This window comes from Meles meles, chromosome 4 (assembly GCF_922984935.1).
Source record: "Meles meles chromosome 4, mMelMel3.1 paternal haplotype, whole genome shotgun sequence".
NCBI lineage: Eukaryota > Metazoa > Chordata > Mammalia > Carnivora > Mustelidae > Meles > Meles meles.
The window spans coordinates 59237002-59262753 of record NC_060069.1 but is presented as its reverse complement, the minus strand read 5'-3'; the positions used below and the strand labels follow the sequence as shown (position 1 = coordinate 59262753).

The 25752-nt window shown below is 43.8% G+C and overlaps 1 protein-coding gene across 4 annotated transcripts in view; it reads left to right on the top strand.

Moving 5' to 3' along the window:
- USP13 (ubiquitin specific peptidase 13) overlaps positions 1 to 25752 on the top strand; it is a 113531-nt gene that overhangs the window by 49760 nt on the left and 38019 nt on the right. For all 4 annotated transcript variants that reach the window (XM_046003049.1, XM_046003048.1, XM_046003047.1 and 1 more), the window contains exons 6-13: positions 663 to 847; positions 7523 to 7617; positions 9157 to 9344; positions 11256 to 11327; positions 11681 to 11774; positions 20962 to 21087; positions 22153 to 22306; positions 23779 to 23953. In XM_046003049.1, coding sequence (XP_045859005.1) covers positions 663 to 847; positions 7523 to 7617; positions 9157 to 9344; positions 11256 to 11327; positions 11681 to 11774; positions 20962 to 21087; positions 22153 to 22306; positions 23779 to 23953 — 1089 coding nt within the window. The remainder of the gene's footprint in view (positions 1 to 662; positions 848 to 7522; positions 7618 to 9156; positions 9345 to 11255; positions 11328 to 11680; positions 11775 to 20961; positions 21088 to 22152; positions 22307 to 23778; positions 23954 to 25752) is intronic.

Below are 25752 nucleotides of genomic sequence, written 5' to 3'. Positions count from 1 at the left end.
GAATTTGACATTCTTTCTACTTCGTTCAGATCTGCTGTGTAGTAGGATTTTGTTTAAATGGGTTTTACTAGGTGTGGTTAATGCTTTAGATCTTGACGTGTTTATGCACATGGGATCCTGCATGTTTTTGACTTATTTGAGTTCCACTGCCCCTCATGTAGGAATTTGAAGGAAACGAGCTCACCTCTTGACTGCAGGTTCTGTGTTTTTTTAAGATTATTTACTTGGTCTTTTTTTTTTTTTTTTTTAGAAAGATTATTTATTTACTTGAGAGAAAGTCAGAGCAAGAGAGGGGCAGAGGGAGAAAAAGGCTCCCCGCTGAGCTGGGGGCTCAATGTGGGCTCCATCCCAGGACTCTGGGATCATGACCTAAGCCGAAGGCAGATGTCTAACCAGCTGAGCCACCCAGGCGCCCCACTGTGTCAGTTTTCTAAAGTAGAAGAGCCTCGTGGAGGCAGGCAGTATACGGATTGGTCCTGCTGGTCTGGAGGGGTGACACTAACATTCTGAAGGGTGAAGAAGGGGAAGGAAGCAGCGGTTTCCTTTGTTCTACTCACCGCTCCCTGCACCCCCAGCTCGACACCGTCCATTTTCTTGGATGTTAGTTTTCTAGCTATACCTTGCGTTCCAGTGATACTAACTGCTCTTCCCTGACTTTTCAGTGGTTGGAAGTGTGCCAGGTGTGACCTGCGGGAAAACCTCTGGTTGAATCTGACCGATGGCTCTGTGCTGTGTGGGAAGTGGTTCTTTGACAGCTCTGGAGGCAACGGCCATGCGTTGGAGCATTACAGAGACATGGGCTACCCTCTGGCCGTGAAACTGGGAACCATCACTCCTGATGGGGCGGGTGAGTGTGCCCTTACTGGCTTTGGGAACTTGCCATGGCTCCTCTGAACTGAAATGGTGCCTTCATTCCTGGTTGGAGAGTGTAGGCTCTGGATGCAGCTCAGGTTTGAATCCTGATTCTGCCTCCTACGGGCAAGTCTTCAAATCCTTCTCAGCCTCACGTTCCTCATCTGGAGGATGATCGTGGTAGCTCCCTCATAGATCTGTTGGTGCACCAAAAGCATTTAGCCCAGTGTGCATAGTAAGGCCTTAATATGAGTAGGTTGCTATTGTTACTTGTTATTACTGCCTTTCTGTATATCTCTTGGCTAAGAGGACAGAGGGATAGGAACCAGGACTTGTGAAGTGAGCAGGGATAATCAAGTCCACCATTAAAACAGTAGAGGGAAGCCCTAGAATTCATGATGGGAGTTAGCATCATTTTAGAAATGGAGTCATAAAGGAGGGGGATTTTAAAGGATATTGTGTGTCAGAGTCCTTGACAGTGGCTGGTGGCCAAGGACTAGACTTGGTTCCTACTTGTACTGCCAGCTTTAGAATTCGTCCTTTTTCTTTATGTCCTCACACCATATGTTCTCAAATGTTAATTTTTGACCATGTTTGCACCATTCTTTCCATCTACCATTTTGTGATCAATAATGAGAAACTTAAATGCTGAGCAAGGGCCATAAGAATCCATCATCTAAGCCATCATTGAAAACATTTATCAAGTAAGCATAGATCTACACCAACACCTAGGTCAGTCTTCTTCATCTTTCCAAGTTTTAGTCTCCATTTTTTCCTTATTCTAAGGTCAGATGATTTTTTTAGGAGACATACCAAGACATTCGTCTTTTCTTCTGTTCTCTCTTTTGGACTGAATTAGCCTGCTTCAGAGTTAATTGGCTAGGGTGTTTTCTCTAACTATGGCACACTTCTTGTCTACCATGCCTTTCCACCAAACTGGTTTTGTTTTTCATCTGTTTTGTAATTGAGGGCTGGCCAAATGCTTAGCCACGTAAAGATTCTCTTGACTCACATTTTGGATAATCTTCCTGCTTCCAGAGTTAGTGGGCTGATTTTGAGCTCCTTAGAGATAAGTAGCTGCAAGAGGATAACCCTCTGCACAATCCAGGGTGAATCCTGTGAGTACCGGGATCGGAGGAGGAAAGTCGGGACGTGCCGCTGGATTGAGGGTTACAGCAAGTTGCTTACAGGCCATTATGTTGAATGCTGTACCAGGCAGCCATCCTAAGGCTACAGAGGGAAGGGTTTGTAATATAGGAGTTCTAATGGGTAACATTGTAGGGGGGGGATCATTTGAATGAGTGTGTGTGTTTTAAGATTTATTCATTTAGAGAGAGAGGGAGCGTGTGTGCATGTGTTTGTGACCATGCAGTTGTGGAGTGTGAGGTGAGGTGCAGGCAGAGGGAGACGGAGAGAGAATCCCAAGCAGACTCTACCCTGAGTATGGAACCAGAGATCACAACCTGAGCGGAAACCAAGAGTCAGATGCCTGACTGTGCAACTCAGATGCCCTGCATGTATCTTCTTTCTGTGTTGGTTTTTGTAGTGATTTGATAAGACCAGTTATTAGAAGTCCAGTTCCCAGAACAACTTAAACTTAAGACTACCATTATTTGTATACATGGCTTGGTTTTAAAATTTCGGTTGTTTGAAGGCAGAGCTATGTCTCACTCATCTTTGGGTTCCATATAAAATCTTACACGTGGTAGGCATGAATACTTTTGTTAAATAAACTGACTGGCATGTATGTAAGTATTTAAATAATTAGATTATATCTAAATGTATGCTAATAATAATGGCAAGGGCTAATTTTGTTCGCTACATGTCTTTAATTTTCCAGAAGCTTTCTTTCGAGCATGAAACTAATTTTCAAACTATGATTTAGACTTTTTTCTTTTTTTTCATCTGAAGTTTTTTTCCTTTCAGCTCAAGGAAGGAACACGTTATTTTTGCCCCTTGATTACACAAGGAGCAGATATTCAGTGTAACATATTAAGAAAACAGAAAAATTTAGAGACATAAACAAAAATCACCAGTAATATCATTTGTCAAATCACTTCTCACACTTTGGATATTTCCTTTCAGTTTTGTTTTCTGATTTAGGGCCTTAATCAATTCTTATACAACCACCCAAACTGCCCCTGCCCCACATTTTTACAAAAATGGAATCACACTGTGTAAAGTTCTATTCCTTGTTTTCTTCTATTTAACATTAAATATACATGCATATATATATTTTTCATGTTATTAAATACTCTTTTGTATCCCATGATAGTTCCATAAATCATTTAATTTTTCTCCTGTTAATTGTTATAATTTTTTTGCTATTCTGATGAGCATCCTTGTATATATGGAAATCTTTGGATGTTTGTCTGACAATATATTTAAGATCAATTTTTATGAACAAAGGGTTGAACCTTTTAAATTTTCAGTTGCCAGATGAACCATGAAGGACTATGGACTTTAGGAAACAAACAGAGGGTTTTAAAGGGGAGGGGGTGGGAGGATGGGTGAGCCCGGTGATGGATATTAAGGAGGCCATGGATTGCATGGAGCACTGGGTGTTATACGCAAACAATGAATCATGGAACACTGCATCAAAAACTAATAATGTACTGTATGGCGACTAACATAGCACAATAAAAAAATAAATTTTTAGTTGCTGAATTTCTCTTTTAAGCAGTTACAGTAATTTACATTCCCATTAACAGTGTATGAGAATACCCATTTCAGCAAATCTTTGACAACTTTGGGTATTTGTTGTTTTTAAAAACCCTCGCTAACCTGGTATCTTGTTTTCATTTGCTTTACTAGTGAGACTGAACATTTTTCATAGTATTTTTGGCCAATTTGTAGTTCTATTTTTGAATTTCTTAGGTTGATTTTCTAGTAGGCTTATGTGTAGGTGTTCCTTCTTGGTTTTTAAAAAAACTCTTCAGCTGCTAAGAATATTAATTCATTGTCTGCTATACTTAAGTTTTTTTTTTTTTTTTTTTTTTTGGTTTGTTTTGCTTGTTTGTAGAGGAGGGAGAACTTTTCCTTATATAATTGAGATTTTTGAATAAATATTCCTGTTTTGATCATAGAAGGCATAAAACAAACAGCAATGTAGATCATCTAGCCTATGATGAGGGTTCTTAAATTCATTCACCTGAAATAATTTTCACTTTTTGAAGAAAGATCCAGATTTGATTTCTGCTTGTCTTGTGCAGAGTTGGTTTTAATGATTATTTTCAGTCTAATTATCATATTAGTTTATGGGATACATCAATTCTACGTTACTTTTTTAAAGTCTGTTTAATAGATGGCTAGCTATAACTCATTTGTTTTAAAGCCAAATAAGTTTATGAAAACATGCCCAAAGTTTCCCTTAATGTCTGAGGATGAGCCTTGTGGAGATTGAGGCACAGGAGCGCAGGGTGCCCTCTGTCCAGGGGTGGGTGGCCACCTCCTGGTGAAGATACCATTGCCAGCGGTCTCATTTCCATATTTGCTCGGCTCACTGAGGCTAATTCAACTCGCAAGAGAGAAAGTGTTTATTTTTTAGGTTATAGTGAGAACCACAACTGCCTGTAAGTGGGATGTTGATGTTGGCTTGACCAGTACATTCCTTTCCTGCAGGGAGCTGACTTATATTTAGAGTACCGCTTAGTGAACATGGAATCCAAGCAGGTTGTGGACTCAACTATTTAATGGTAATGTGATCTGATCATCCCGGTTTCCTTTTCCCCAGTAAGGATATACCTGTTTGATGAGGACCTCCTACTTACCTTGAGGTTGCAACTTGGAATCCGTTCTTCCAAGGAGTCTGGACCACCTAGGCGAGGCCATGGTGGTGGCATGGGTCATAAAAATGGCCCCCATATCAAATTCCATTCCGGGTCTCCATGAGCGCAGTGACAAACAAACCAAGAAACAGATCACCAGACAAATAAACAAATAAAAACTTTCCTCTGTGGGAGGAGACATTGATTTGGCAAAAGCGAGGATGAGGTTCTTGGTGGGAAGGGAGTGAGGAGGGACAGAGATAGGAGAGGGTGTTTGCTCTTCTGTTGTGAAACTAGGTTACCTAAGAAGAAGCCTAAGTGCCTTGGTGATTGCAGGAGAAGCTTCTGGAGATGCCCACAGCATCTGTGAAACTGCCTGTCCCCAGGGGCCCCTGTACCATCTCAGTAGCATCTTACAGTGCTCTTTCTTGAGTCCACTTCACATTTTTTTTTCTGTGACTACATGTCATTTGTAAGTTATTCATCCTTGCCAAATTCGAGGATCACAGTTCATTTTTTAGATTTCTTGTGTGTTACTCACTCAACTGTTGTCATTGGGGTAAAAAAAAATAACTGTGTGTCTGACCAAATCATGTCACATCTTTGGAGCAGTTAATGACTGGAGGGAGGAAACATTAATTTCTCAATATGGCCTGAGTCTAACAAATTAAGAATTATAGAGTGTTGTGTGGTTTTCACTTATTTCAAAATCCTAGGCCAATGCCAACTGTTCAGCTCTGGCAACATTGTTATTTTCTAATAAAGCTCAAATAATTAGAGGCTTAAAATCTTAAGTCTTCAAAACTATTTCACTCATTAATAATAACCGAAGTTAAAGTGGCTAGGGAATGTTATTTTCACATTCAGTCAGTATCTGAGTGGTATTTTTCTTGTCACTTGCCATAAATTAAAAAATATTATTTATGTATTTCTTTCAAGTTATTAAAGATTTTTGTTGGTGGTCTTAGCATTTAAACTTTTTCTTAATTCCTTAAGAAATTCTTAAGTTTTTCTTAAATGGGCTGGGGATTTTGTCTTTTGTTTTTGCTTTTGAGAGCTCTGAATTATACTAAAGGAAGACTATAAATGAAGGCTGCCTATCTATAAGTTAAAATGGGCCCCTGGAGGAAGAGGGACAGCCAAGAAAGCTATACAACATCTAATCTATTAATAATAGAAAGACTAACTTCCTTTGGTGGCAGTGAATCTCCACATATCTGGGTTTGGGTCAGAAGATCACCATAGGTTGTATGTGTGTGTATTTTTTTTTTCCTCCTGGTGCTATTCCAAAGAGGAGGACAATCATTGGACAATCTATCTTTTAGTGTCCTAAAGAATGCTATTTTTTTCTTTTTAAAAATTTACTTCCTTATTTTATTTTATTGTTTAAAAATATTTTATTTATTTAGTTGGGAGAGAGTGAGAGAGAGAGAGCAGGAGCAGGGGGAGGGGCAGAGGGAGAGGGAGAAACAGACTCCGTGCTGAGCAGGGAGCCTGATGCAGGACTTGATCCAGGGACCCCAGGATAATGACCTGAGCTGAAGGTAGACATTTAACTGACTTAGCCATCCAGGTGCCCTTATTTACTTATTCTAGAGAGAGAGAGAAAGAGAACATAAGTGAGAGGGGCAGAGGAAGACAGAATTTCAAGCAGACTTCACATGGAGCCCAACATGGAGCCCAGTCCCACCACCGAAGATCATGACCTGAGCCAAAACCAAGGATAGGACTCTCAACTGACTGAGACACCCAGGAGCCCCTGCTATCTTGATATCTATTTTCCCTGTAATAGGTTTTGTTTTTCTAATTTAGGAGTGAAGAAATTGTGGTTTTTGACTCTCCCTTCCAATTAAGGGCTTGGAATGGTGCTTCATCAAGTCTCTGAGTCTTCTGAGAGAACTAAAGAAATAGTCTGCTGTAGCAGAAAAAGGACTGGGTGAGGGGCCCGGACACTTAAGTTCTGGGCCACCTGCGGGGCTTGAGGCAAATGACTGAACCTTATGAGCCTCTTTTCCTCATCTGCAAAATGGGCCTGAAGATATCTGTCCCCTCCCCCACATTGCGCTACTGTGGAAGGACATACAAGGTGGTGGTTTTGAGAGCTTCTTGGGGGATTTGCCAAGAAGGCCAAGATGCCAATCCCTCAGGCCCTGGGACTGGTGGACTAGGCCTGGGGTGGCTGGAACCGCCCGAGTTACCCCCTGAGCCATGTGCACCCTCATTTGCTGTATGTGCTATGGGGTGGACACATTTGGGACGTACTGAACAGTCTCCACCGAATCCACTGGGGATGGACACTAGTCTTGGAAAAAAGGGGTGAAGGGGCAGGTGGGAGGTGGAAGCTGGTGAGCTGATAGGTCTGAGGCTGTGGAGGATTCCACAGGCAGAATTTTGTTTTGTCTTGGACCTAACACCTCACTCTAGCTATTCAGGGGCTCCTGAGGGCCTGTATGTCCCCTCTGTCCCCTCGTAGGCTCTCCCTTCCACGGTAGGTGGTGCCACTCTCTCCTCCCCTACCCTTCCCTCCTCCTGCACTGTTGTTATGTCAGTGTCGTTTTGGTTACAAAATCAATTGTTAGGCATGGACACTGGTCTAATTTCAATTATTTTAACTTTAGACACTGCTTTTCAATTTTTTTTTGTTTTAGAAAACCTTTAAAACATTAACTTTCTGAAAGTAAAAAGTTGATATGTGGGTATAATTACAAAATAGACTTATTAATTATGTTTGTTGTTGATCATCTGTCTTTCCTCCAGTTGAGTGTAACTCATAGGAGGTTTCTGTTGGCTTTATTCACCGACGTATCCCAAGCCCGGTACACAGTGAGAGCTCAATAGATACATGTTGAATATTGAAGGACATGATAAAAGATCTCATTCCTTGTTTTCTCTTCACCTTGTAGATGTTTATTCTTTTCAAGAAGAGGAACCTGTTTTGGATCCTCATTTGGCCAAGCACTTAGCACATTTTGGAATCGATATGCTTCATATGCATGGGGTAAGAAGGTCTACTTTGTCTGTATTCCTACCTTGCAGGGAGGGAACCCTTTAGTTTCTTTAATATGTAATTGCTGTAACAGGAATCTTACTTTTATAGGTTTTAGGTTTTAACGTTTGCCTTCACTTCTTGAATTTAATTAATTAGCATTTTCTTTTGGTTACCAGCTTACATTTTTTTTTATGTTATAATAAAAATGGCACTTCGTCAAAAGTACCATTTGTTTTAGTTGGAGTTTACTTGTGAAATTTCTGTCTGTTTTGATGGAGAGTTGCATGAATCACTCCTTGTTCACTGAAGCGAGAAGGTACTGGAAGATGACCTTTAAAATTATCTGTGACCGACATCACTTTAATTAATTTCAGGAGGGGAAGCTGAGCTCGGGGGTGGAAAGAAGAAGCCAACATGTTGTTGTTGATGGGGAAAGCTTTGCTTCAGTTAATATTGTGTTTTCTTTTTTTTTTTTTTTTTTCCCTAATATTTTATTTATTTGACAGAGAGAAATCACAGCTAGGCAGAGAGGCAGGCAGAGAGAGAGGAGGAAGCAGGCTCCCCGTGGAGCAGAGAGCCCCATGTGGGGCTCGATCCCAGGACCCTGGGATCATGACCTGAGCTGAAGGCAGAGGCTTTAACCCACTGAGCCACCCAGGCGCCCCAATATTGTGTCTTCAAGCTGGTGTCGTGACTGTGTAACGTCTGTTCCTGTGAGGAGCTGCTGCGGTGTGCGTGCTGTGCTCGGGCCCTCCCCTCCCCGCCCTTCTCCCTCTCCTCGGGCTCTCCTCCACTCTGTTTCCTCGTCCTCACTCACGTCCCCCTTTAGTTTATGTTCTCTGCTCCTCTTTAAACCTCCCTCCTGTTTCAAGGCACTTCCAAGGCACATGATTTTCCTTCACTTTCCTGTCCAGGGGCCTTGCCTTTCTGTTCGCTGAATTGCACTGTATTTTCCCTTAAAATTACTAGCTTCTTTCTGTTCCTATTTGTCTTTCTTCCTCCTACCTCCTTTCCTCTTGGTCTCTTTCCCTTTCATTTTTAAATCTTTAAAGTGTGTGTGTGTGTTTGTGTGTGTTTACTGTGGAAAGACATACATAACATAAAATTTGCCAGTTTAACTATTTTTTTAAAAGATTTTATTTATTTATTTGACAGACAGACCAGACAGAGATCACAAGTAGGCAGAGAGGCAGGTAGAGAGAGAGAGAGAGAGAAGTAGGCTCCCCACTGAGCAGAGAGCCCGATGTGGGGCTCAATCCCAGGACCCTGAGATCATGACCCGAGCCAAAGGCAGAGGCTTAACCCACTGAGCCACCCAGGTGCCCCGCCAGTTTAACTATTTTTAAGTGTGCGGTCTGTGGCATTAAATACACTGACAGTTTTGTGCACCATCACTACATCAGTCTCTTTAACTAGATGATTTTTCTGCTTAGTTTGGGGAACAAAGGGGCAGGAATATCCATTGCTGTTAGAAATAATTCTTGGGATGTGAGCTTTGGGTGATAATTATACAACTAAAGTTGGTTTCCTTCAATGACTTTGTCCCAGACAGAGAACGGGCTTCGGGACAATGACATCAAGCCGCGGGTCAGCGAGTGGGAAGTGATCCAGGAGACTGGGACAAAGCTGAAGCCCATGTATGGCCCCGGGTACACGGGTCTCAAGAACCTGGGCAACAGCTGCTACCTGAGTTCTGTCATGCAGGCCATCTTCAGCATCCCAGAATTCCAGAGAGCGTAAGTGTCCCCCCCACAGATCTGGGTGCAAAGCGCGGCCTTTGTCCGTCACAGTATGTGCCGGGGAAGCCTGTCTTCAGCTGCAGGACATGTCACCGTAACTGCGTGGTGTGGCTTCCTGCACTGAAGCTGGGTGAGAACTGTTGTCAAGCGTTACAGGAATCCGGTGACATATCCGAAAGCAATTTGAAAGGGGCTGTCCCAGAGAAGTGGGCTCTGTTAATTTTGACATAGGTACATAATCTGGAGTACAAATTCAGAGTTTGTAGACAGCAGGTGCCTGCAAGTGTCCAGTAGCAGAGGTCATTGTTAATTACTAGTGTGTTGTGGTTCTCTTCTAGGGCTTTGTTGCAATGATCCCTTTTCTGTTGGTTTATAGGTAGTCAATTATGGAAATTGGTTATATGATTACATTATTTGTTCAACGAATGTTTTTTGGGTGCCTTTTACACGTCATATGCTATTCTAGTGCTGGAGTTGCAGTAATTTAGAAAATGTATCTGCCTTCATTGAGATTATACTCCAGTATATAATCTCTGGAGAGATAATAAACAAGGAGATAAGTTATAAAATTTCAAGTACTGATGCATGCCAAGAAGAAAGTCAGCCAGGGTCAGTTGTTGGGGATTTAGGAGAGGTGGGGAGGTGCCTTTTAAATAGATCTGAGATGGAGCAAAGGTCTGTGGAGAGAACATTCTGGGAAAGAGATAGCAGATGGCATGACCTTGAAGCAGGTGTGAGCTTGGCACGTCCTGGCAAAGAAGGGCATGTGGCTGGGGTGCTGTGGGCTATGGAGAGGGATGGGAATGAGGTCAGATAAGTGGGCAGAGCTGGGTGCGTGAAGTGCCAAGGAAAGGGATCTGCTTCTGGATTCTTCTCTCTAGAGCTTTCAGGCTCAGAGAGTCAAAGCCTGAAGATGGAAAGATGAACAGCACAAAGCTGTGGGTGTGCAATAGGAAATGAACTTAAGAAGTGAAAGAAATGAGATTAGAGATGGGTGGTGGAAGTTGGCAATGCTCTGTCAAAGTAAGCTGGTCAGAAGGCGACGGCTGGGGCCTGCTCAAGGAAGCATGGACAGGGCAGAGTGTTTCAGAGCAGCGGTTTGGAGCCAGGCTGCCTGGGTGCACTCTGGGTTTCATCACTCCTTTCCTGAGTAACTTTGGAAGCATCCTGATTTCTCTTCTCTCCAATGGGTAACTATACCCATGATTTCCTTGTATGGTTGTAACGAAAACCCAACCAGGTTATACAGAGAGCCCCCAACAAGTGGTATTTGTCACTGCTATTATCATCGTTCATTTTGATACAATTGACATAATTCCTAGCCTTACCATTTTTAAAAAAATTTAGAGACAGAGACAGAGAGAGAGAGAGAGCATAAGCAGGCAGAGTGGCGGGCAGAGGGAGAGGGAGAAGCAGACTCCCCACAGAGCCCAACATGGGGCTCGATCCCAGGACCCTGGGATCATGACCTGAACTGAAGGGAAATGCTTAACTGACAGAGCCTCCCAGGTGCTCCTTACCATTTGTTTTTGAGATGGTAATTGTGATGGCATAAACTGGTGGCTCTTGATCCTGGCTACATGTTATAATCACTCGGGGGACTTTGAAAAGATGACAAATCCCAGGCCTCAGTCTCAGGCAGTGTCGCTTGAACATCTGGGGGTGGCTTTGGCTTTGGTATTTTTTGGAAAAACTCTATAAGTGATTCTAACCTGCACCCAGGGTTGAGACCCACTGCTAGAAGCACGGGCATTTTAGGGAGGCCTATGAATGTGGCTGCAGAGGTAGGATCTCAGCAAAAGTTTTCTGTGGGTGGATGAAAGGCAAGAAGGTCTTCACTAGGATGGCGTTTATTTTGTTTCTGTTCTTTCAGTTCCTATGTTTTGACTCTCCCTTCTCATTTTCTAGGTATGTAGGAAACCTTCCAAGAATATTTGACTACTCTCCTTTAGATCCAACACAGGACTTCAACACACAGATGTAAGTACGGATTGAAAAGTATCTAAAAGTTTTTTTAGGAAAATACCCAGTGATTGATCATAGTGGTTATTGCTGGGTTGCAGAATTAAAGGCAGTTCTCTCCCTTTAAAAATTTTTCCGTAATAAAAGTGTTCTAAAATGAGCATGTGCTACTGTTTAAGAAGAAAGATATTAATAGTTATTTATAAAGGATGGTTTGAAATGGCATCATTTATCAAGAAAAATCAAATAAATAAGTTATTTTTGAGTCATCAAGATAAAATGGTCCACCTAAAAGCATTCATAGGTAATGCTAATGTCTTTATGGGGAAACAACAATGACCTTTTTGTTTTTCTTCCTCCCTCCTGTCCAGGACTAAGTTAGGACATGGCCTTCTCTCGGGCCAGTATTCCAAACCTCCAGTGAAATCTGAGCTCATTGAACAGGTGATGAAGGAGGAACACAAGGTATGTGTCCCAGTGTTTGCCGTGTTGAGATGCAGGTAGGAGGGGCCTTTGCCAGCTAGAATGTGGATTTCCTATGATTTGGCACATGGTGGCTATAAATTTAGCAAGCTGTCAGAATAACTGTTTCATTTTGGAGTCTAGGGTGTCTGTATGCTCTTAAAACTTATGGTAAGAAATCGCTAGGGTTGGTGTTTCTAGTGACAGTTGCTTTATGAATTATAAGTGAGTGTCCTCATAAACGGTTTTCAGAACACTGTTCTTCATAACATAGAGCTGAGATGGGAGGAATAAGCCTTATAAAAATATAAACATTTTCTCCTTGGTAACATAATCTTGGCCCTTAGAATATCTGTCTCCTCCTAAGCCTCGACTTTGTTTGCTAGGATTTTTCCAGAAGCTGGTTGTTTAAAAACAGCATAAACATTCCTATTCTTCCCCCTTCTCCACCCCACTCCCACTGAGGAGCTGAGGATTCTGAATTTCTGGAGAGGTCTGGGCAAGTCCCCATTTTTGGTAAGCTCCCAGGGGGTTTGCCAACACACTCAGGTATGAGAAACTCAGTTGGCCACTCAGTCACTGTTTATGATAGGATAACTGAAAGATGTACTCCGTCCCCTAATAGCCAGACTTGCATTCCCATGTGCCTGTGAACAGGCTACCGACCCTTCCTTGGGTGGCTCTGTTGCATGGCTCCAGAGGGCACCGCTCACAACCTGTCTTGTTGAGGCGTGCCCTTGAAATTCTGCTGGGCACAGCTTACCTGGCTGTGCATTTGGCAGCCTGGTTCGTAGCATTGCCTGAAGCCTCGTGGAGGGCATGCCCTTTTCGCCTACCACCTGCTCTGACCTCAGAGGGCGTTGTCTTGACTTAGTGGCCAAGTCTGTTTCTCAAGTGTTGGCCTCTGTGCTCCCACCTGAAGTCAGTCATCCTGAACTAGACTGACAGCAGGAATTGAAAGTGAATAGATTCTTATTCATAAGGAACCCAGCTAATTGGGGAAATGGAGCGACTGAGAGAAGGCAGAGTATGAAGGGAGCATGTAGAGGCGGTGTTTGCAGATGGGGAGTAGGAAGGGGTTGAAGAGGATAGAGAGGCATGGGGACTGGAGGATGAATTGCTATCCAGCGTGGCAAGATGCCAAGTTCCTTAGCCATTGAAGACTGGAAGGCCCTCATCTGGGATGCAGCTGGAGGGATGATTTGGTTGTGGGGCTGGGGCCTGGGGGTCTTCCAGGCTTCTTCTACCTCTGAGACCCTGTGAAGCTTTGAAGAGGTATTGGTGAAAACAGCTTGTTCCAACATTTTCTTTTCATGATTTTTATCCTGGGTTTTCATCCCTGCTATGCCACTTCTTGGGCTGCTTTTGGGTCAAGCCCACCTTCCTTGGTGATGGAAAAGGAGCCTGGACTGGGTCTCGGGGACTCTGGCTTCCTTTCCGGGCTCTGTCAGGAGTCACATAAACTTCCATTCCCAGCAGTCAAATGGCAGAATGAGTCCAGGTGGTGGTTGTGAATGTTACGAGTGTGAAGGTTGTCTCTTCAGTGTAAATAAAATCTTGGTATATTACACGCCTGCGGTTGTGTTTTTGGAATCTACTCATTTAAGAAAATATGGAATGAAAAATCATCAATTTGGTGATGTTTGCAAGTAAAGTTTGGTTTTGTTAATATTAAAATGTCCTTTTATATTAGAGTAAGAATAGTTCTTCTATGAACAAGGCACATTCTTCATTCTATGAACACGACTACTTAGACCCTTGCCCCCTCCTTACCATTGGGCTTAGTGATCGTTGTGCAGTAGCTCTGTGGTCTCCTGTGGTCTGAAGCCTACGTGTGGTCTGAACTCCTGCTTTGTGTGGTTCAGCGTGGGTAATATGGCAACATTTGGGCCATATTTGGTCTGTAGGTGTGTTTTGCTTGCCGCACACATAAACATCTAAATTTCCAGCTTCTCTCTCTTTTTCTCTTTGAGAGAGAGTGAGTTCAAGTGGTTGGGGGGTGGAGAAGGGCAGAGGGATAGGGAAAGAGAGAATCTTAAGCAGGCTCTATGCCCAGTGTGGAGCCTGATATGGAGCTCGATCTCATGGTCCTGAGACCATGACCTGAGCTGAAACCAAGAGTTGGATGCTTAACTGACTGAGCCACCCAGGCGCCCCAGAACTTTCAGGTTCTCTTAAACAGTCAGACCCTGTAGCAACAGTTCCAGGCCCATGACAGCAGCTGGCTGGAGCTGAGTAGCAGCCCTGCCTTCAAACAGGACACACAGTCCCCAGCTGGCTCCAGTCCCTTTGTGACTCATGACTTGGCAGGTACACTGTTGTATTTGGGTGTGTGACCTTTGATCTAGATGATCTATAAAATCCTTTCTTGCTCTGTGGTGCCATGATCTAGTGGTCTTCAATGAAGAATCTTGAATGTGACCAGTAGTATGGTGTGCATCTTGCGAGTGGTGGGGAAGACCCGTCTAGCTGGGTGGAATATAAGTCTTTGGCTTAGGCACCAGTAACGTACCTTTAATGTTCAAAATGAGCTTGACTTGACCATATGATATTCTTTGTGGCCCTGGAGGAATCACTTTTAATCTGTTACTTGAACAGGCAAATAATTCGTAGTAAAATCTCCATTCCCCTTGACAGTGGAGGGAATTACTTTCTGAGGCATCAGGATTTTCACTGGCAGTTGGTTTCAGAGAAACTGATTTGTGGGACTCTTTCTTCTCTCAGGGGTCAGGAGCCCTTTGGTCAGGTGACCTTGTCTCAGGTCTGGGCATTTGTGATTGGTAATGTGCCTGAAATGCCCTAAGAGAAGAAAGAAGGTGTACAAAACCAGAGAAGGGGATGGATCACAAGAGGAATGTGGGTTGGAAGGGAGAGAGAGCAAGAGAGGAGTCAGAGCTGTGTGGCGGGAGTGCCTTTTTATAGGACCCCCCGCCAGCTGTGGTACTAATAACTAAGATTGCTTATGAAAGGCCAGGCTCTTTCTGTATGCTCACTAACGAACAGAAAACTTGCATGAGGTCACACAGCCAGAGAGTGACAGGGCTGGGATTCATACCTAGCGGGCTGGCCCCTGCATCTGCTTTTGACTTCTACATGATCCTGCTTCCCCCACAGTTGTTCCAGCATTTACTTCAGGTGTCCAAGTGCCTCAGTGTGTGGATGGTGTAGGCGGATGACAAAAGGGGGTCCTTAGAGTCTGCAGAATTACCAGATGGCCCGTCAACTTGTTTCCCAATGCCTCTGTCTTACATTTCTAGGCTACATGCTTCTTGGTATGAAATTGGTCTTCTACAGACCAAGGTGAAATCTGGTTTTTATATGTGTATGCTTAATTCACATTTTCATCTGTAAAAAGATTAGTGGTATTTGTTTTGGGCACGCCGTTTCTACATAAATGTGTTGAATTGATTTTTAAAATTAAGTTGCATCCGCTATAGATAAAACCTCTCACTATAAAGGGACACTTTTATTTCTTCAAAAAATTTACTCCTGATCTTATGCAGTCTTAGACCACGCTTTCACACATTTTAATGCTGAATATTCTGTAATTTGTTTCTCCTTCTGAAGAGAACATGTTTAAAACAATTCTATGTTTCAAACTGCATTTCTTTTTTTTTTTTTTTAAGATTTTATTTATTTATTTGACAGAGATCACAACTAGACAGAGAGGCAGGCAGAGAGAGGTGGGGCGGGGGGAAGCAGACTCCCTGCCAATCAAAGAACCTGATGCGGGGCTCAATCCCAGGACCCTGAGATCATGACCGAAGCCGCAGGCAGAGGCTTAACCCACTGAGCCACCCAGGGGCCCCAAATGTAACGTTTCTAACTCACTTTTTGAAATATGAAAAAATATCTTGGGGAAGGCACTCTGTTCCTTTAGCTGGATCTGGTTAGGAACTGGGTTAGATCCAAGGTTTATGGTTTAAGGTTAAAAGTTGGAACGAACAGATGCCATACATCTGTGTATTAGGGGCAGGCTGGGATGTGTCTACCTTTCTTTTTATTCCTGGAGTTTTACTGTGTGAATGTCTGTGCAGGTGTTGCTCTAATGTGATACAAAGCCCCACTCTTGCTGTGTGTGTATTAATTAAAGCATTAGACTCAGAGGAATGTGAGTGAGGAGTGTCCGGCTACCTTCTTAGTGCAGAGCTAAACAGAAAGTCTTGTGTAAGCATTTGGGAAAGATTCTGAACACTGTAGTCCTCTTGCTAATTTTAGCTGATCTGTTTTGCAATTGCTGATGGAGGAAGTAAGTACAGTATCCTATAAATATGACAGGTTCCTTAAGTGGTTACTATTTTAGAGACTCCCGGGGCTCCCTCCTAATAGAGTTAATTGTTGGGACTAGCCATGGCTTCAGCTGTGTAAGAGCCAGCTCGTGGGTGAGAGTGCGTGCTTCCTGAAGGCAGTTCTGACTCTTGGTCAAGTCTGGTCACTCCCTCTCTTCGTGTGCGGTGGTAGACCCATAGGGGACTTTGGGATGATATCAGTGAACTAAGAGTCAGTGAACTAAGATATCAAAGAACTAAGTCAAAGAAAACACGTTTCCTAGTTGTGTTGACAACTAGGAAGCGTGTTTTCTTTGACTTAGTTCTTTGGTTCTTATGTTGACTTTTGGTTTCTTATAAGTATTAGCTGCCTTATCCAGAGCCTGGTCTTTAAATTTTTTTTTTTTTTAATTTTCCAATATGCATACAAGTAGCATTGTGTAGCTTTAGCAATTGCCATTCTGCCAGTCTGGTTTCAGTAATCCCCTCTAGGCTCAACTTTTTCTTCCCCTTCCTCTGTCCTCCCCTTCCTGTCCCTCCCCTTCCCTGCAGCATATTAACACAAAATCCAAGCATCCTTCTTGCCACCTGTCAATGTTAGCACACATCTGTGACTAGAATACCTTCTTTTGTTTTTCCACAAAAAAATCATGTTAAAAGTTGTTTTGAGTGCTAGAAGCACACCCACAAAATTAGTAACTGTTCTTCAGCATCATCTAATACCCGATTCAGGTCTGGATTTTCCCCTGCAGTGTCAAAGATGACTTTTATCATTCCCCCTCCTTTTCTTTCTGCAAGCTGTTGATTTGTGGAAGGAGCTGAATCATTTGCCCCAGGATCACTTTAAAGATTGTTGCCTTGTTCAGCTTGTGTTTCTGAGAAGCTGGAAGCTAGATCTGGAAGGCTTTCTACTATATTAGGTATGAAGGGAAGGTACTATTAGTTGAGGGAGGGAATTAGGGGGGACTTCCCCTCTGCAATCAGGTGGAATAGGCGTGGGACATGGAAGCAGCCAGCCCAGCTGATGATCAAGGCATTAACTATGGAGTTGTCTAGTTGGAACTAAAAGGCTCAAACCCAGCTGTGAAATTCAGGAGTTGGTCTGCTGTGTGACGTGGAGAGGGAGACATAGCTTCTCTCTGGTTAGGAAGCCTTTTCAAATAGCTTTCCAATGATCAGCAGTTCTCAAGCTATAGCTGGCAGAGGATGGAACAAAGGATTAAGAAAGGTCAATTGAGAGAAAACAAGGAAACGAAATCACTAGAGAAAGAGAAGAAGTGTGGCTCATGAAGGATGCGGGACCACAGTCCAAGTGCAGGGCCAAAGTTCTGGGGGTTTCACCACGGTCCCGTTTGAGACTCCTTCCAGTTACACCACCACACAGTGGCGAAGAGCAGCAGCCAGCTTTTCTGAATTTACTGACTTGGTGAACTTCCCAAGGCAGCTGCTTTGATGGGGACAGGCAATCCCATCAAGTGGAAACCCAGATGGCAGGAGAAACGCCATCCGCAGCAGGCAGTGAGTGCGTGTTTATGGGAAGACCTAAAGAGATATGCCCAAGTTGAAAAGATGGATTCCAAGTGCTGCCCCTGAGGAATAGTCGCTGGACTGACCTGTAATGTTGGTTCCAGAGGTGTGTGCGTTTGAAGAGGGCTTATTCAGAGCCCGAGACGTACTGTCTTCCTTTCTTAGCAACTGATAAGATGGACTCAGGGCCACCAGAGATGAGAACTAGTGTGTGAAGGTGATATTAAGACATGGGATAAAGGGAGACAGACAGACACACAGACAGAGAGATGGAGGGACAGCAAGTGACTGACTTTTGTAGCTGAGTGGTGCTGGGCCAGTTACTCAATGCTGTTTTGCCTCAGTTTCCTCATCTGTCAAGTAGAGAGAATCTTCCTCCTCCTCCTCCTCCTCCTCCTCATTAGGTTAAGTGAGTTAAGCAAGATACATGTATAAGGTACTCAGAACTATGCCTGGCACCTAGTACATATTCATCCAAGTTCCTGGAATAATGTCTGATATGTTAGAGCACTACATAAATTTCTGTTAAATGGATGAATAAATGTTAGCCATTATGCAAAGATCAGGCATGACTTTTGCTTGCTTGTGTTGGCTGTTGCGAAGCTCATAGGCATCAGCAGTGTGAGTAAAGAGAGTTGTAGTCGTTACATCTTTTTCAGGAGGTATATATATATATAGCAATATTTAATTGCCAGGTAAATAGTGGTCTTTACCTAGCATTGGAAGCATCTGAAGCCAGAGGTGTGTACAGGAAGGGCATTTATGTATGGTTTCCACATCCTCAGAAGCCCACACATTGCCACTTCAGGGTGTTCTCCTCTAAGAGCCGCTGGCACTGTTCCAGGTCCTGGGCAGTGTCCCTCAGCGTTTGTCGTAGGTATGTGTGTTGTCTCTCATTTCCCCATGGTCTCTCAGCTCTCCAAAGGCAGAATCCCCAGGGGTCTGTGTGAAGTAGGTGGTTAGTAAATACAGGATGACAAGGTCAGGTATATATTTAGCAAGACAAGACACTTCACCCTAGTTTTATTAGAACATGTGTTGGGGAGCTGCAGGGAGGTGGATAAGGGAGTTTCCCTATCTCCTGTGGCATCTGACTGTGTGATTGTGCACACCTAGGCGCTGCCTAGATGTCTAGGAGATCTCAAAGGACTGTGAGATGTGGCCTCCACCTGCCAAGGCCCACTGTGAAGCTGAGGAGATGGGCCAGGGCAGACTGAAAGTTGAAGGAAGTGGGAGGCACTGTGCGCTGTGTGCCTGGTGATGGCCCAGGGAGCACGCTTCCTGGAGCTAGATGGGAATGCGGCCCAGAACTGAGCAAGCGGAGGTCTTGAGAAGAAGTGTGTGGGCAGCAGCTACATTCTTTGTGGGGGTACACGAGCTTCTTCCTTTGCTTGATTGGCAAGGTGGGGTGTGTCTCACTGAGACCTACTAGGGTCTCCAGCTGCCATTCCCGTCTTTGTGTGGGAGAGCCTGGAATTGGAATCAGAACCTGGACTTGATTCTGGTTCTGCTGTGTTAGCTGCATGGTAATCTGTCTGGAGGACCTCCTTGAGTTGGAAGACCTTTCTGGCACTTCTTTGCCTGTCTCCGTTTCCCCTAGCTGTAAAATGAGGATAACGGCAGTACCTTCTCCGCAGGGTGGTTGTTGAGTATGAAATGAAGTGACAGGAACACCATTATTAGATGCATGAACTTGGAGGGAACTCAGGAATCAGCTTTCTCATGAGCCCATCTCTGTCCTCAGTGGCCATGGGGACTCATCCCACTCTGCCTCTTCAGAGCATCGCAGGCAGATTGCCTAGATTTCCAGTGATTTCCTGGAGATTACCAGCTTTAAAAAAGTCCAGTTCACATCAAAGGCAGTTGAAAGCTTTTCTCCATTCCCTAGCTTGGGAGTCTTGGAAACCAGTGGTGTGCAGGGGTTGGCACCAGCATCCTCTGGTCACTTTTCGTCCTTGCTTCCTCTGACCCTGGTCCCACCAGAGTGAAGCAAGGTCCATGAGATGGAGGCATTAGATAAGAGGCAGAGCCTTTTGCTGAGCTAGTGCGCTTGGCTCCCTCCTGACTGCCATGTCTAGCCTTTTTGTAGGGACACATTAGTGTCTCTTTAGTGATGTCCCTCTTCCGTGCTTGTCCACTTAGGGACCTCCCCTGGGACCTCTCCCTGATGCTCTGTGCAGCTGACCTCTGTAACCCTCACCTCAGCTCCAACCTCAAGTCTTCCGCGCCGGCCCGCCTTCCATCGTCTTCGGCCGTGTCCTTTCTGAAGGAGCCTGGCGATCTTCTGAGCTATGCTTCCAGTCCCCAGGGAAGTCACATATCCTTGTCCTCCAGAGTGGTCCTTGCCACCCACTCTTCCCACTCTGTCTCCCTGGCCATTGCTGCCAGGCTCCTCCAGGGTCTGCCGGCGAAGGGCAAGCTCCTGGGAACAACCATGCTCTGATCCAGAAAGAGCCCAGGGCAGATGTGGGCGCCTAGGTACCTCTACGACAGTTACTAGGGTGTCATTTCCTGCTCTTGCAAGAATAGGCATACCTTGGAGAGAACATGGGTTCCGTTCCAAGGCCACTGCAACAAAGGGACTGTTGCAGTCAAGGGAGCCAAATGAATTTTTTGGTTTCCCAGTGCATATCAAAGTGATGTTTACATGATACTCTGGTTTATTGAGTGAGCAACAGCATTATGTCTAAAAAAATTGTATATACCTTAATTAAAAACACCTTATTGTTGAAAAATGCTAACCATCATCTGGGTTTCCAGTGAGTTGTAATTACTGACTGCAGTTCACCATAACAAATACAATAACAATGAAGAAGTTCAAAATATTTCCAGAATAACCAATATTAGACACACAGGCACAAAATGAGCAAATGCCATTGGAAAAATGGCGCCAGTAGACTTGCTAGACACAGGGCTGCACGAACCTTCAATTTGTAAAAAACATCGTATGGTCAAATCACAATAAAGCAAAGCAAGATCTAAGGAGGTGTGCCCGTACCCGTCTCTACCAGGGCTTCTCTCCTGCCCTCTTGTGGGGAGGGAAGGCAGGTGTAGAGAGTGCTCCTCTCCATTGACTTCCTTCCGAGGACCCCCACTCAGGCCTCTCTAGCCTGCTCTGAAGTGGGCTGTCACAGACTGGCTTGGCCACTGTGGAGCAAACCCCATGAAGATGGACCTTAGAAAGTGGGGGTGTTTATCATGTCTTGTGGGTGTGGTGCCCGCTCCACAGGAAACGTCCAGTGAATGTTGGCTCTTACCATTCTTTAGCCTCTGTTGTTTAGCTTCAGTTGTCTCATCTGAAAATTGGGGTTTATGGTAATCCCTCCTCTGCTGGCCGCTTCGTGCCATGAATGCGTAGGAAAGTGTGATGAGTTGGTTTTACTTTTATATTTCAGCCTCAACAGAATGGGATCTCTCCACGCATGTTTAAGGCCTTTGTAAGCAAGAGCCACCCAGAGTTCTCCTCTAACAGACAGCAGGATGCCCAGGAGTTTTTCTTGCACCTGGTAAATCTAGTAGAGGTGAGTAAGTCCGTCTTCGGAAATGCTCAAAAGGTTGTAAGAAGCGTGCACAGCACCTGGGGGCGGTCCACTCTGGTGATCCCCTCTGCTGGGGCCAGGATGCCCACTCCCAGCCCCTTTCCTGACTCCGTCACAGTCCCAGCTGGTGCTGCCTCAGCGTGAGGCTTTCTCTTCTCAGCCACGTGGGGTGATCGCTGCTCATGTTCTCCTTTTTAGCACTTCTGGATCTCCCTGTCCTCCTTTTAATTTGTGCTTAAAGGAATGTTTGTCCATTATTTAATTCAAAAGTTTTTTTTTTTTTTTTTTTTTTTGGTCTCCATGACAAGCTCCTGAAGAGTCCAGTGTGGTATTTGGTGTCCTTGTGCCACCACTCAGAGATGGTCACACTTTGGTCCCAGCAGAGCTGAGTCACATTTTGTGCTGTGGTTCTTAAAAGCTACCGAGAATTCGTGATTAAAGGCTTTCTTCTCCCTCTTTAAAAGCAACTTCTTTTTTTTTTTTTCCTGATTACAAAAATGTTCTCTGTGGAAGATTAAAAAGGCACAAAGGAGAAAATCAAAATAGCCAGTGGTAACAGCCCCTGCAATTAAGCAGTGCTAACATTTCGGTGTCTGACCCACCAGACACTCTCTCGGTGCATTTATTAATTCTCTCCATGCTGTTTTATGAGCATCGGTTTCCACTTACTGTGTTGGGAATGTTTTGCCACATCATGAAATATTTGAATGTAGCATGATTTCTTTTTTGTGCATAATTTACACTAATGCATTTCCATGATCATATCATACGTGCCTTAATTTTTGCAGGGCAAAAAACCAAAAACAAACGGTTAGTGGCTGCATCATGTTCATTCACATGATCAGCTATAGTTTATTTAACCAGTCCTCTGTTTTTGGATATATGCCCGTGCCTTGTTATTAAAGTACTCTGGTGAACGGCCATGCCAGAGGGAACACTTAGTAATGCCAGATCCTTACTCCAGATTTACGTATTCGCTTCTGTGCCAATTTTTTTCCATGGGTTAATATTCATACGTTTCCTGACCTGATCTAATCGAACCTGCAGAGGAACCGCATTGGCTCAGAAAACCCAAGCGATGTTTTCCGGTTTTTGGTGGAAGAACGTATTCAGTGCTGTCAGACACGAAAAGTCCGCTACACGGAGAGGGTGGATTACCTGATGCAGTTACCTGTGGCCATGGAGGCAGCAACGAACAAGGGTAACGGTCCCAAACTGGGAACTTGGCGATGTGATTCCTCATACATGCACACAAACCCTCGAATCAGAGATAACGCGGTTTACTCACTGCTAAGTGGAGTCAGGAGGAGACCCAGCCCAGATGGTGTCTGGCTCGCACGTCTCTTTTCCTCTTTTCCCCAGTCCCCATGTGCCTTTCTTGTGAGAAGAGTCAGACGCATCGTGGGTTTTTGTTGGAGGGATTATGGGCAGAACCTTTTAGAGCCTATAAATTTGATCAGCTGGTTGGCTTGGAGTCAGCTTACTTTGGGGGAACATTATTTGTACTTATAGATGTGGAAAATTCTTTAATGCTAGCACTCATGAGTTGTGCCGTAAATTCTGGGGGAAATGATCAGAACGGCATTTTTCGAGGTGAGATGTTCTAGCAGCGATCTCCTGAAATAATCCGACTTTGGCATCTGAGTATTGAAAATGCCCCTAGTGGGAGATGCAGCTGGCAGGGCTTCTGTAGGGGCGAGTCCCGTTAGAATGGTCTTTGGACTTCGGAAACCGGAAGGAGGTGGAGGAACTTCTGGGATCTGAGGGGAAGTCCTTCGATTAGTCTGTCTGGTTCTTCCCTGGTGAAATAGATGAATGGTATTTCTTAGAATTAACATTTAGAAGCAGAAAAAAGGTAAAATGTATGCTACATTGCTTATGTCTGTGAACTGGTCATTTCTGTAAAGGTCATTAACTCACTGGGTGGCCAATCTTCCTCTTTTTTAGGAGGGGGGTCAGTTCGTTGTGCTAATAAACAAGTGATGATTATGATGATTTTAAGGTGAAATGATTTCCATTTTCTACATGCTCTTGCAGCTTTTGGCCAGTTTTAAAATTCTTATCCATTATATAAGGTAGAAATGAGGGTAGGGGACTGTGGTTTGTTTCCTTTTTAGAATTAGGCTTAATTGCTTTCTCTTGCCAGCCTCGGGGATGTTCTGCTCAGTTCTATGATCCTCTCTAACCCACTGTTTATAATTTATGAATAGTAACTATTCTTTTTCAGGAAGATTTATAATTAGTCCCTGGAAATTGATTGTTGGGATGCCTAATACTGGCATCCTAGATATAAGTACATCATAAACTGGTTGTGGACTGGACAATGAATTTCAAACCCATATTCAGATGTGCTTAAGAAAACACATAGGTGCATAAGGGTGCCCCAAAACTGATAAATCAGGAATGATTTTTTTTGTGTGTGTGTGAACAAAATGAATTCCCAGAAAGACCCCATCAAAACTATATAAAATCGTTTGAGCAGGAATCCTGTAGAAAGTCCTTTTAGGTTGGTAGCTCTGCTATCTGAACTTGTTTGTAACCTCAACCTGAAGTTGTCTGTGCAGTGTTGGTTAGAATCATGGCCTGACCCAGACACCTTCAGGAAGATTGGCCAAAGTGGGTGTTTTCCACTTCAGGAAGAGTACGAGGTCATTCATTTGCTCTTTTACTCAGATGAACTGATTGCCTATGAGTTAACGAGAAGGGAAGCAGAAGCAAACAGAAGACCCCTTCCTGAGTTGGTTCGTGCCAAGATACCGTTTAGTGCCTGCCTTCAGGCCTTTTCTGAACCGGAAAACGTAGATGATTTCTGGAGCAGCGCCCTACAAGCAAAATCTGCGGGTGTGAAGTAAGTGCACATGTGTGTGCTCTTGTGTGTTTGTGCTTGTGTGGCGGTAGTGGGGTAAGGAGGGGCGCTTGAGAGGTTGGGACTGGATCGGGGAGAGGTGGCGGGTGTTGTATGAGTCTGCCCACGCTTTCTCAGGTGTGGTGAGATGGGGTTATGATTTGTGCAACCCTAATTTTCATAGAGCTCACGTGTGTGAGACCTGTCCAAGAAACCAGGCTTATACTCTATGTTGTGTGCTAGCAAGGGAATGTCTTCTCTTCTCTTTTCTTTTTCTTTTTTTTTTTTTAAGGAAAGTTGTGGTTTATCCTTTATTAGAATTTGCTTTTTTTTTTTTGCCAAGGACCTCCTTACCACCCCTTCCCCACCACATGGCAAGAATCTATTAATGAAGAGATTACAGAAATACTTATGGTAGTCTTCAATATTTAAACTCCCCTATGATAGGTTTTAATTCCATAATTAAAGATTTGGCTTAGCATTTGGTGACTGGGTCTCTCGGGGCATTTCGAAGTGGACATACAGCTCCTGATTGTTCCGATGAGCTGCTTGGGACGTAGAAAATGCTGTTTCCCCATCTTGCGCCTCATTGTCAGGCACATAAAACGTTTTTTCCTGCACTTGACTAACTGATTTTATACAGTCAAGTCCTAGCCAATGCACATCATACAATTAGAAAAAGAGTACTCACAGAGGCATAAAATGAAGGGAGATCTGAAAGTGTGGCTCTGGGAATCTACTTCTTGTAGGTATTCTTTGGCTGTCTGTCGTCCTAGCTAAAATTGAGCTCCACTTTGATGAACAGGGTCGTGAAGGCAGAGAGCTCAATTTTAGCTGGATGTTTTTATCACCTCAGGTAACAGTCAGACTTAAATCAATTATTCCCTGCAATATCCATTACTTGGGATTCCTCTTTTTTTCAGATGATTGACTTCCTATGTTAAAAATGGGAAAACAGAAAGAATTTCGTTTAGAAGTTAAAAAAGGCCATGTTTTCTTAAAATAATTTTTATAAAAATGTTCATATCCAAATGAGATTAATAAGAGTCCACTCAGTTATTAATTATCCATTGTGGAATAAGTTTTCATCCTAGGATTGCTCAATTATGGGGTGTGTGTGTGTGTGTGTGTTTGTGTGTCCTCACAGAGAAGCGTTAGTGAGTTGGTGCTCAATGCATGAGACTCACTTCACTGAAACCTGGAGCCATCATTGGGCAGTTAGACATCTATACACTATCTTAGTGGTAGATCCAATTTCCTTCATTATTCCCCCCCCAGCTTTATTTAATATCATTGACAGTATTGAGATATTGGCATATATTGATACATATTGAGATAAAATACTATTGTTATACATTTAAGGTGTACAACATTTTTTTTTCTACTTTAATTATTGACCATAGGTAGGTTTCTCAAACCTGGATTCTTCTCTCTTTGCACTTTAATTCTGATTCCATGTGGGGCATAGAAGTGATCAGGGGACCTGACCCCCTCGAAAGTGTCCAGCATCAGGTATAAGCTGCAGGGGTCTTCATTTCTCTGTCTACTTACCCACCCTTTTCTACTCTTCAGAAAAGTAGCCTCATGTCTTAGAAGTGCAAGTTCTGACATACTCTGGGCCTGCAGGAAGGAGCCTTCTCATCACTAACAGAAGACCCATCATTAAAATGGAGTAGGGAGGCATTGGCTTTGTAGAGACAGAGGCCTCGCCCTGGGGCAAGTGGCGGGGAGATCTGGATTCATCTCCTGTGTTCCCTTCCCAGCGGATGTTCTATCCTAGGGCAAAGTCACCACACAATGTC